Source organism: Cheilinus undulatus, linkage group 7 (assembly GCF_018320785.1).
Source record: "Cheilinus undulatus linkage group 7, ASM1832078v1, whole genome shotgun sequence".
Taxonomy (NCBI): domain Eukaryota; kingdom Metazoa; phylum Chordata; class Actinopteri; order Labriformes; family Labridae; genus Cheilinus; species Cheilinus undulatus.
The window spans coordinates 6,955,329-6,968,303 of record NC_054871.1 but is presented as its reverse complement, the minus strand read 5'-3'; the positions used below and the strand labels follow the sequence as shown (position 1 = coordinate 6,968,303).

The window sequence follows — 12,975 nt, the reverse complement described above, 5'->3', positions numbered from 1 at the left end:
TGGTTTGGCCGGCCCTGCTGATTGAGGCAGACACAGAGCAGCAGCAGGAGGAGGAGGAGGAGGAGGAGGAGTGTTTGTCGGGCAGACAGTCAGTCAGTGTGGACCGGAGTCCCAGCGGCAGTTTGGGAGAGTCTGAACCGGGAAACCTACGTCTATTACGGGAGAAGTCAAAACGGGGGAGTCCGCAATGAGTTGGGGAACGGAGCTTTGGGTATGTTTGAACTCTTTAAACTGACTAAGTGGCTTTCACTGCTTCTTTTGTTTGCGTTGGCACGGATGAGACGTGGACTTTTGGGACACGGAGAGGAAGAAAGGTGTCGTGTGGTGTTACCTTTTAGCTTTGTGTTGAAACGTTAGCTTCCCGACTGAGCCGTTAGCCGTTGGGAGCTAGAGCTAATGCTAAAGCTAATCCGCGGTGCACCTTAACGGCTGTGACAGTCAGCGGAACAATAGACAAGTCTGCAGACCACACGGGCATGAGAGCCGGGGGCAAAGGGGGGGTCAGCCTGCCTTCCACGCCTGGTTAACTGACAACTTAAATCATATGCGTGTGCTTGAATTGTATTTTAAGATTAAGTGGGAAGTTATAAAGTAGCATGTTGACGGTTTTTGTGTGTCACACCCAGTTCATTGAGAGGCTGGCAGGGATTCCCGGTAACAGGGCGGAGAGGCGCTGTGATCCGGGTAGACATCACCATCCTGCTCGGTCTTTATGAAAATTAACCATAGCTTATAATCCTTTCATGTCAATATCGGATTTATCATACTATTTATTGTTGACGCGAGTTTTCCACTGTTTTGTCTGAACTTTAATGCGATTAATTAAACGCTCATATTTCAGCCTTTAATACACAGATGACAGTATTTGCTATGGCTTATGGCATTAAAACTCAACAAATGGCTCTATGAAAGACATGTTTACTCTCTAGGTGAATGTATATATAAGGGCTGGCTGTTTGACGATGGAAAAAAAAACATAATCCTATTTTTGATTGATGGTTAGATCACAATTACTGAAGATTACTCACTAATTTTTCAACATCTGCATCATTTATTGGAGTTTAACACTCTAAACACAACACTATTCTCCACACTTTGAAAAACAAACAATATTTAGTAGGTATGAAAGACTATATGATAATAAAAACAAAGAAATAAGACTAAATTAACTATGTTTTGGGGTAGTAGTAATCTATTCTAGTGGCCAACATATAATAACAAATACTGAAACATGACTAAATAAGCCTAACACATCAAACAGCAAAGTAATAGTTTAATCTCGATTATCTTATTATGATTATGGGCAGCCAATTGTGATTGAACTAGAAACCCAATTAATTGCACAGCAATAACACAATTCTGTTATAGCTATTAGCTTTAATACACAAACCTTGAGTGCTGATTTTAACATAAGAGTGATGAACACTTAATTTAAAATAAGCTCCTTGTCTTATATTTTCGGCTAGTATTACTGTTTGTCTCAACATGGGTAGGGATGAATTAATATTCCAGTAAGCATCATTACTGACATGGTGGTGAGCCTCGACCTTTGATTTTTGGGGTGTTGGCCATGGCGAGCTGTTGTAAGCAGAGAGGCAACCATCAGCATCCCCTGTGGGTGTGTTTAAAGTGTGTGTGTGTCTGTGGGTGTGTAATGCTCCTCTAGCTGACCTTGGTGGTTATTACCTGCAGTTTAATTTAAGCTAATTTTTTGCTTGCTCAGCCCACATTTGTGGCGTAATCCCCTTGTGAGAGACGAAGATTAACTTTTAGTGCTCTGCTGTGATTGAAAGAGATTTTGTTCATGAGCATGGACTTGATCTGTCAAGATTTTTAGGGTTTTTGGGAGGTTGTCCATCTCATGTTATTCATGTTTATACATTTTACTGTAAGGTTGAATTAAATCGGCTGTGCAAGTAATTCCCAGATGGCTGCACACCAGATAATCTCAGGGCAATTTTTAGCCAATTTATGGCCCAGTTTGCCCCCCATAATAATCAGGGGGACATGGCCTGTTTTAAAGGCTTGTTGCACTCGATAATTTGTCCATATAAACCTCAAGTGTCCAGTGTCGGAATGATTCTTGATTATTCTACTGTTGGATTGAATCAGAGCCTCCCTGATCTCAAATCAATGTTTACGAATCCTGATCAGGCTGCCTCTGACAGAATCTGCACAATAGCTAATGATAGGTAGCAGACTAGTAGCATCACAAAATAGATGTTGTATACTTCAGTATTTCACCCATTCTTTTTCAATTTTTTTGTTGCAAAACTGAAAGCTTGCAGAGACAGCCAGCTGACACTGTTAATCATCCTGCATTTTTTTAAATATGCAAAATCAGTCTGTTTTCTATTATCTATTATTTTTGTTTGTTGAATTACCACTGTGAAATGATTACCAGGGATTCTCAACCTTTTTAGCCTGTGACCCCAAAAATAAAGGTGCCAGAGACCAGGGACCCCCACTTTACCTGAAGGCGGTTCGACACAACCATGCACAATTTGGGATAGTCAGATGCAGACAAGGCTGTGTATAAAGAGGGATAAATGGGGGAGCTTTCTGGAGTCCAGTCAAACTGGGGGTATATGGAGGTCAGAAAAACCATGGTCCATAGTAAAGTTAAGCTTTGATATCCATATTTCATATTTAACCTGAAAAAAGCTGCCGTTACCAAATAAACTAATATCTTTTTAAAATAATTTGTGTAGTAAATAGTCTTCTTAAAAATGTAAATCTCCTTTGTTAAAAAAATTAAAAGATAAAAATGGTTTTAAAATTGCTAAACTGGGTTAGTAATGGCAAAAAAAATGGTGGAAAAGGTGGTGAAATTGGATTTTAAAAGTAGCAGAAATGGGTTAGAAGTAGCAAAAATTAGACAAATTGGCAGAAATGGGTTGAAGTGGCAAAAATGGACATAAATAGTGGTAAAAGGGAGTTAAAAAGTGGCTGGAATGGCTTTAAATTGGCAAAAAATTGGTGGAAATTGGGTGAAATTGGACAAAAAATTGATATAAACTGGCAAAAAAAGGGTTAACTAAGAAAGAAAAAATAGGAAGGAACTGGTTAAACTGGCAAAAATGGGCATATCAAATGGTGAAATGTGGTTAAAACTGGGTAAAAATGGGCATAAAATGTGGTTAAAAGGGGTTAATAGTGGCAATAATAGGGTTAACAGAGGCAACATTAAGCTCAAGTGGTAAGAATTGGTTCAGAAGTGGCAAAAACAAAAAAAGTGGTGGAAAGAGTTTCAAACTGACAAAAAAGGTGTTAAATGGAAAAAATTTGTTAAAATTGGTGGGGAAATACTTACGAAAGGGGTTAAAATTTGACAAAAATATTGTAAAGTGACAAAAATGTAATTCAAAAAACATTCTTTTTAGTTTTTAAGGGCATCTGGAGACCCCCTTTCAGTGTCTCGCGATCCCCAAGGGGGTCCAGACACCAAGATTGAGAACCATTGCTGTAGACAGCAGGTGTGTGGTCTTTTTCTTTGGCTGAATTATAAGGCATTTATATGTATTTATATATGCATATGCATTTTTAAAGATTTATTCTAAAGCCTGTATGTCTTAATTGGAGAGACAAAACAGTAGCGTGTAGGAAATTAGTGAGAAAGTGGGGAATGACATTGTGGGAAAGGAGTTACAGATCAGATTTGCACCTTGACCCCCTACTTGGAAGCCTAAAGCATCTGTAAATAGGTGACAACTTAATCGCAAGGTCACCACTGCCCCATTATTGTTTTGTTTTATTGAGTGTAAACAGTCCTTTCTCTAAGGTTAGTGTTGGTAAAACGCAATGTTACTGAGGATGCGCACTATTATCAGCGTGATATTGGAATAAGAAGATAAAAGCTCAAAAAGTTTAATATTGAAAATGGTAGATATAAACATTTCTGCCAGTTTTACAACCAACATATCTGCTGTATAAATCATAAATTGGCCTCAAATATCAGCAAAATTTACAGTTATACCATCAGAACCAGCCCTAGGTATAGGTGGTTGCCTATAGGGCCCCACATTGAAAATTTGGATGTAGCCCCAAGTGTAAACAACAGCCAGACTGTGCTTCACTGCTCATCTCTCAGCTCGGCTTGACTCAGCCTCTCTTTGTCTGTCTTTCTGATACACAGTTCTAGTGCAGGAGACACTTGGTGTTCTTGACAATGAAAATGTTGTGTATTTGCTAAATTAATGTGTCTGTATCCATCAGTGTCCGCCAAAATGAATTTTAAAATATCAGCATGTCAGAGACCTGCAAAAATCCGATATCACACATCACTAAATGTTACTTATGAATTATCAAAAGGTCCAGGACATAATAAATATGATTTTACAGAAAAGTTACCAAATTGGAAAAACAACATAGGATTAATTTAGATAAGTGGTTCTCAAACTGGGGTCCACAAGCCACAGCTTGGGGGTCCGCAAATAATTCAAAATAAATTATGAAAGTAATGTCATGTCATTCAAAAGCAAATAAAAACACAAAGGGACCACAGTGCCATAAAACAACCATACAAAACCAATGACTCCCACATAAGTCAGCTTTGGGCCAATAAAAACTCAGGTATGATTGTGACCTATCACGTAAATCTATCACTCATCAGTCACTTTGGTGTGCAGGTCCAGCTACCAACAATAGGTAAATATTTAAGCGTGTCCACTTCATCAAGTGATGCAAGACTTAAACCAGCTAAACTGAGAAAAGCTGATGACAGCTTTCTCAAGTTTGGTTTTATTGAGAACAGCGACAGAAGGCCAAACTGTGTTGTGTGTCTTCATGTATTTGCAAATGAAGCCCACCAAGCGAAAGCTTCATCTGAAAACAAAGCATGCAGAGTTTAAGGACAAAGCAAAAGATGTTTTTCAGACAAAATGGTGAGGAATGCATCTGCCAGAAAACATGAATGGTGAACCTGACCGCAACCTCAGAAAAGCACAGAGGGTTTCTGATTTGGCTGCTCAAAGGATCACAGAAAGAAAGAAGCCACACTCAACTGGACAAGAGCTTGTATTGAGGTTGAAGAGTTTAAAATACAGCATGTAGGAGTAAAAATGGCAGTTAACATATGTTTAATCAGCATGAAGGTTATGTGGGGGTCATTGGGAAATTTTCTGCCTTGTAAGAGGTCCCTAGTCCCAAAAAGCTTGAGAACCCCTGATTTAGATTAGACCTCAGTGACAGGTTTAGTAAAATATAATGAAATCCATATAAGGTGTTCATTACCGTAAATCAGTAGATTACGTAACTATAGGAACAAGATGGGCTGAATCATTCATTCAAGCTGTTAATTCATTCATGAGTCATCTTGTTGTCAGTGCTGAGTAGAGACGCTGTCTAAAGGCCGTCATAATCCCCTGAGTCCACTCATGAGATTAATGTGTCGGCTGTCCGATTACACATAATTGGCTGTCTGATGTCAGATTACGGATTATCGTCCGTGTGATTTGATTTAAAACAGATGATTGCCTGTTGTTTTTCCACACACAATTGACTTTATTAAACCAGCCATGCAGTATAGTTACTGTAAAGATTATGTCACACATAGATGTATTCCAAAGGTTAACCTATCCAATAGCAGAGATTACATTTGGTAGCAAAATACCATTAATCTGAATAATTAGATCACTGTGTGTCTATTAAGAGGCTTCATTAGGGTCAGATCACATTCAAAAGCTTTGCCTTGCTAATGTACACAATATCCCCTAAGGACAGGATTAACTATTATCTATACTGAGGCCTTATCTGCTTGTTAATTTCTGGGCTAATCCAGGGGAGTAAGAAAACATACACTGAAGTAGTATCACATCTTCTGATACAGATTAAAACAAGGAATAATAGTCCAAACATGTAAAACACATAGAAAATGAACGGCTAAAAGCAGGTAAATAGGTCAATAAGACCTATACATTAATTTAGTCCACTTCTAGAGGCTTCTGAATCAAAACAGTAACAAAAGACAATGAGAGTAGTGTGGAATCATCAGAGTGATTTTGTGCGGTCTTAAGCAGACTGTAAACAAATGAATGCATCATTTTATAATTGCTTTATCTTCCATCAATAGGCATATTTTATAGACAGCATTGTTTGAATTAAAGCATCCAGCAGTCAGGACCGTATCGGTTTGTTCTGTTTAGTTTGGCGCCTTCGCTTTTGCCCTGCGCTTTGGCTCCAGCCCAGCTCTTTGAGACATCACAAAGCAAGTGAGGAACATCCTATTACCGCTCTGGCTTCCAGCCCTCCGAGACACACACACATAAAGTAGGAAGTGTTTGTCTGAATCGAAGCTCTGTGTGCTCTGTGTATGTGTGCCGAGTGCCAGGATGCTGCCATGCTGTGCTCGAGTCTGTCTGGTGGAGGTGAGCCGGAGGCCGGCCGAGGCCAAGCAGCCAAGTGTGACGGGGAGGCTTCTCTACTGAGCGGCCAAACTCAAAGACAAGGATGAGGGGATAAAAGATGGAAAAGTGGAGGAAAGAGGACAGACTCTAAACAGACGGATAGACTCTTGAGTTTGCTTTGAAGTCTGTCAGCTGTTAAATGGATTGGACACTCAGGAGTGATTGTGGAGAGTCGGGGCAGAGCAGTGAGCAGGTTTTACCCTCCTGCAGACCAAGGGGTTACAAGAGTTTGCTTTTCTAGTCTTTGAATGTTAAATGGATTTGGAAAAGGCTTATTACTGTCTTCCCTCAGTTGTCCTAGTGAAGGTATTGTTGGAGCCTCATATGTATCTTTTGATACTAGTAGGAAACATGGACAAAAAAGAAAATAGAAGCTGTATTTTTAGCTTTAGGTGGCTGCTAGACTTAGCTAAGACTGCTCAATGTTCTCATTTGATTTTTGATATATCACAAACTACTGGAGGCATAACTGACAATGGCTAGAATCTTGTCTTTAATCTTTAACCTTGTCTTGTATTTAAATCCAATATATCAGCTATACCAAGTGTACAAATCATATAGCTGCTTTAAATATATGCAAAATGTACAATTTTGCAATTGGGTAGTTAGTTTCCAAGGATGCTGCACACTCAATGTCAAGTACTAGACTGTCTACTTCACCGTTACTCTCAGCTCTAGTTGACTTGGCCTTTCTTTGCACAGGAGACACTTGGTGATTTTTCCAGTAAAAACGGTCTGTATATACTGGTATTGGTTAAAGGGATACTTCAACATTTTGGCCAATTCGTCCATTGCCATAATCCCCATAGTCTTAGTAATAGGTTCGATACCTTTAGTTGTCGGTGCAAGCTGTTTTTAGATTGGCTGCTGCTGAGTTTGGACCTGCTGTGCCAACTCAATGTAAGCAGATGGTATTCCGGCTTTCCCTCATCAAACTCATCAAATACACAATCCAACAACTCCAAAACGCTCTTGTGGACAAGTTGTGACCTGCACATTCACCACGCTATGAAATAATTACTTATAATTATGTAACATTACGACGTATGAAGCAAATACTCTGAACTATTTCTTGAGTGAACCACTGGGCAGAGTGGCACAGTGCAGCAGCCATGCCTGGAGTGTAGTTCCGGCTTTGCATTTAGCTTTAAAACATCTCCGTCTCGTAATGTTCCATGATTTTCCATGCCGTTCTCAGATTTTCCCCTCATGACTTCATCCCCAGGTTTTGCCGGCCCTCCCCACTTCGAAGAAAATTCCACCCTCCTCTCCTGATCTTCCTCTCAGCTGGCAGCTGAGATGCGGGATAGCTCAGTGGGTTACCCTGCTGACTTCAGTCTGGGAGATTGATGGGTCAAATCCCAGTCAGGTCCTGCCACAGGAGTGCCACATCTATTTCCTGAGAGCGGGATCAGACAGCTCATCAACATTTAAAGCCACAGACACAGAAACGGCTTGTTCTGAGCAGGGCTGAAACAGAGGAGTTTTTATGCAAAAATTTAATACTAGGGTGTTTTGTTAGCAACAGTCTTCATGGATATGTTTTTTTGGGACCACTGACAACAATATAAACTTGTCTTTAAATGGTAAAATAAGTCCCCTTTAAACCACTAAGCCACCTGTGCCCTGGGATTTTGAATTTTTGCCGGTATCCCAAAGCGGATGTATCTGCTGATACAGGTATGCTGATAATATCGTACATCTCTATTGTGCACACATAAGGTGTAGTGTGTAATTATTCCTGCACTGTGTGCATTTTTGAGATCTATCATGTGTCTCTTTATAATTTATTTAAATTACAGCCAGGACAATAACATTCTGTTGAAATGAACCAAAGTACAGAAAATCTACACCAATTGTTCAAAAGCATGTTTACAGAAACAGGTCTTCAGCTTCAGAGGAAACTGCTGTAACAATGTAACCCTAATATAATCCATCCACTGGTAACATGCATGGCTCCCAACAACCCAGGTTTTCAGTGATAGAGACTTGATGCAAAGTTCAGTTTGAAAGAAAAATGTGATGGCTTTTGATGTTAAGTAACAAGAAAAACCTTTTTTTTTTTGATGGCTTTATGAATTTGAACAGTTCACAAGTCTCTATATGAAACAAATATGTTATATGGTAAAAGTGCAGTAACAAATCAGGGTTTTACCTGCCATTTTTACTTGGAAGTGGCTGCCCCTGCCTAGTTGTGTACAGCCACTCCTTATAAAAGTCAGATGTGTTTTCATTAAAAGTCCCAATTTCCAAGGGCACCGGCTGATGTCTTCAAAATTTTAAACTTCAAGCATGACTATTCCAGTGCACCAGAAGAATCATCCTTTCTTCAATATTCAGTTCCTAGTATCACTTGTAAAAGTGTTCGGCTGATGCACACAATACATGCACGTGTGCACAGTTAGAAAGGTGTAACTACTGCCTCATTTTGAGCCCTGAAAAATCCTGCAAAGAGTGCAAAGGATGATGAAATAAATATGACACAGCTATGTGATGGATGATTATACATCCATAAGGTGGATGACTCAAAAATAGATGCAGTACGCTCTGTAGAAGGTACAGTATGTACAGTTTCAGACTGTCAGTCTTTCCTTGTGTTGTTTCACTGGATTGTGGAGCTCTAAAGTTTAGAGGCTCTGCTTGGAGGGTTCTTATTGTTTATCAGGGCAGTAGTCTGTGTCATCTTAGCAGACCACAGCGGGTGTGAATGAAGTCATGTTGAAGCCGAGGGCACTGGCCTGGACACAACAAGCTGTTATATCCAGACCAGCCAAGTTTTTCAACACATTGTGTATGTGCTTGGGTTGTTTTTGTAGGTGTGAGGGAGAGAATGTGTTTTTAAGCCCTGGATGAGTGATGGTGATAGTTGAAGCCTTCATTATTTAGTTTGTGTCCTGAGTGCAAGGGAGGATGTCTTTCTTAATTAATAAAACTGTGCTAACACACTCCTTCAAGTGACAGGATGATGGAGAGACAGGAAGGAGGTGTGAGACAAGCATGGAGGATACAAAATCTCATAAAGAGGAAAGATGGGAGAAGGTTCAATAACAGAGAGGAGGGGGGATTTTTTAATATGATGGCAGATGGACTAAGACAAATGGAGTTTACAGACATAATGGATTAGATGAAACTTTAATGATCCCACTGGGGACATTGACTGCTGCAACAGGGGGTAGTAACAGGATACATCAGAATGAAATCCTGTCAGTCAGAGGAGAATATGTTTACACTATAAACAGATCCAAACATTACACTGTCTGTTTTAGAGTAAAGTAAATAATAAAGCAAGGTAGCATTTAGGCATGGTTATCTGTGATTTATACAGTCGCTAAAAAAAATATGTGAACCCTTTGAGATTTCTTGGATTTCTGCATAAATTGGTCATCAAATGTGCTCCAATCTTCATCTCATTCACAACAATAGACAAACACAGTCTGCTTAAACTAATACTGCACAAAAAATGATATGTTTTCATGTTTTTATTGAACAAAACATGTAAACATTCACAGTGCAGGGTGGAAAAAGTATGTGAACCCCTAGGCTAATGACTTCTCCTAGAGCTAATTGGAGCCAGGAGTCAGCCAACCTGGAGTCCAATCAGTGTAATGATATTGGATGTGTTGGTTAAAGCTGCCCTGCCCTATAAAAACACACACCAGTTTTGAGTTTGCTATTCTCAAGAAGCATTGCCTGATGTGAACCATGCCTGGCACAAAAGAGCTCTCAGAAGACCTATGATCAAAAATTGTTAACTTGCATGAAGCTGGAAAGGGTTACAAAAGTATCTCTAAAAGCCTTGATGTTCACGTGTCCACTGTAAGACAGACTGTCTACAAATGGAGAAGGTTCAGCACTGTTCCTACTCCCCCAAGGCGTGGTTGTCCTGTAAAGATGGCTGCAAGAACACAGCACAGAATGCTCAATGAGGTGAAGAAGAATCCTAGAGTGTCAGCTAAAGACTTACAGAAGTCTCTGGCACATGCCAACATTTGTGTTGACAAATCTACAATAAGTAAAACATTAAACAAGAATGGTGTTCATGGGAGGACACCACGGAGGAAGCCATTGCTGTCCAAAAAAAACATTGCTGCACAGTTGAAGTTTATGAAAGAGCACCTGGATGTTCCACAGCACTACTGGCAAAATATTCTGTCCATAGATGAAACCAAAATTGAGTTGTTTGGAAGGAACGCACAACGCTATGTGTGGAGAAAAAAAGGCACAGCACACCAACATCAAAACCTCATCCCAACTGTGAAATATGGTGGAGGGGCCATCATGGTTTGGGGCTGCTTTGCTGCCTCAGGGCCTGGACGGATTGCTGTCATTGATGGAAAAATGAATTCCCAATTTTATTGAGACATTTTACAGGAAAACTTAAGGCCATCTGTCCACCGACTGAAGCTCAACAGAGGATGGGTGATGCAACAGGACAACGACCCAAAGCTTAGAAGTAAATCAACAACAGAATGGCTTCAACAGAAGAAAATACATCTTCTGGAGTGGCCCAGTCAGAGTCCTGACCTCAACTCGATTGAGATGCTGTGGCATGACCTCAAGAGAGCGATGCACACCAGACATCCGAATAATATTGCTGAACTGAAACAGTTTTGTAAAGAGGAATGGTCCAAAATTCCTCCTGACCGTTGTGCAGGTCTGATCTGCAACTACAGGAAACGTTTGGTTGAGGTTATTGCTGCCAAAGGAGGGTCAACCAGTTATTAGCCTAGGGGTTCACATACTTTTTCCATCCTGCACTGTGAATGTTTACATGTTTTGTTCAATAAAAACATGAAAACATATCATTTTTTTGTGCCATATTAGTTTAAGCAGACTGTGTTTGTCTATTGTTGCAATTAGATGAAGATCAGAGCACATTTAATGACCAATTTATGCAAAAATCCAAGAAATCTCAAAGGGTTCACATACTTTTTCTAGCGACTGTATGTAGCTTTTACAGCTGCCTGTCCTTCAGGACAGAACAAGGCAACTTGTAAGTCCCCCTTTTATTTAGATATGGTCACATCTTTCTCGAGATCCGACATAACAACATTAAAAGAAATATTTGCACTAGTATAAGTGGAGACTATGATAAGTTTTAATATGGGTATATGCTATAGATGTTGTCTGTGGCTTTCATTGTTGTGCTTCTCTTTGTGTATTTTGAGTTGACATGAGGATCGTTGTTGCTTCTAGGCCTGGACGATATGGCCTAAAAATCATATCACGGTATTTTTCGTGCCTTTGACGGTAACGGTATTATATTGCAGTATTACAGAATTATAAAGAGATATTTTTATTGATTTTCCATTTATTGGATGGGTACAGAAAAGGATAATGACATTATAAATGCACAACAAAAAGCCACCTCTCAATTGTATTAAACTTGTCACAGATGAAAATAATGTCTCTTTTAAAACAGGATGCATTAAAGCGCAAGTACCCCTTCCCCATCTAAACAACTCACTCAATCATACTCATTCACGCCACAAGTAACAAAAATGGACAAGACAATCAAATGTTGGAAGGTATCGACAAGCAGTGAGTAATATATCAAATGGATGATGCTTTTAAATCCAGATTCAAATGTTATAAAACCTATTCTCCCCTTAAAACAAGGCTTTGATGGCCTACTCAATTTTTGTCTAAGCATAGGAACACAGAAATTTTTATTTTGTTTTTGAAGTCTCTCTAGGTTTACTTCTGTCTAACTGCACTCCAAGTTTCACATTTCATCTCTAACCTGATGAGGTGTGTTAAAGGGATACTTAAACATTTTGGCAAATTCACCTATTGCCATAATTCCTATAGTCTTAGTAATAGGTTCGTTACCTTCAGTTGTCGGTGCAAGCTATTTTTAGATCGCCGCTGCTGAGTTCGACCTGCTGTGCCAACTCAATGTAAGCAGATGGTATTCCGGCTTTCCCTCATCAAACTCATCAAATACACAAACCAACGACTCCAAAACGCTCTTGTGGACATGTTGTGACCTGCACATTCACCACGCTATGAAATAATAATGTATACTTATGTAACATTACAACACATGAAGCAAATACTCTGAACTACTTCTTGAGTAAACCACTGGGTGGAGTGACACAGTGCAGCAGCCATGTCTGGAGTTTACTTCCGGCTTTGCATTTAGCTTTAAAACATCTCCGTCTCATAATGTTCCATGATTATTTCATAATGATTTAGCTTAGCTTTGGCTGCCGTACCGGCAAGATTATGCAGCTAGTTTACAGCAGCTTTCCTGACCTCATTTAACGTTGCAGCCTGAAACTTTGAATCCCCGTGGACTTAGAAAAGAAAGTCATAAGTTAAAAACACACCTTTAAACATTTGTTCAAGCCGTTGTAAAGGCCGGCTCAGACTACACGAGTTTTTTTGGTCGTTCACGACAGAAACCATGTCAGACTATACAACAGAAATCTTGCCCCATCTTGGCCGACAACCTGGCCACACTACAAGAGTGATCCTAACAGCTTGCGTGCTGATGTCACCACTGACTCCCCAACTGAGTGTGAGTTCACAGGTTGAGGGGGGGGGCGGGTCAAAGAGTGTTTTTCAC

At 39.8% G+C, this 12,975-nt stretch overlaps 1 protein-coding gene across 2 annotated transcripts in view; it reads left to right on the top strand.

Annotated features, from left to right (window-relative positions):
- Positions 1-53: 53 nt before the first annotated feature.
- The window catches only part of fnbp1l (formin binding protein 1-like), a 78,684-nt gene continuing 65,762 nt past the window's right edge, over positions 54-12,975 (top strand). The window contains exon 1 of one of the 2 annotated variants that reach the window (XM_041791074.1): positions 54-211. In XM_041791074.1, coding sequence (XP_041647008.1) covers positions 188-211 — 24 coding nt within the window. In that variant the 5' untranslated portion in view covers positions 54-187. The remainder of the gene's footprint in view (positions 212-12,975) is intronic. The other variant, XM_041791073.1, reaches the window with a different exon arrangement.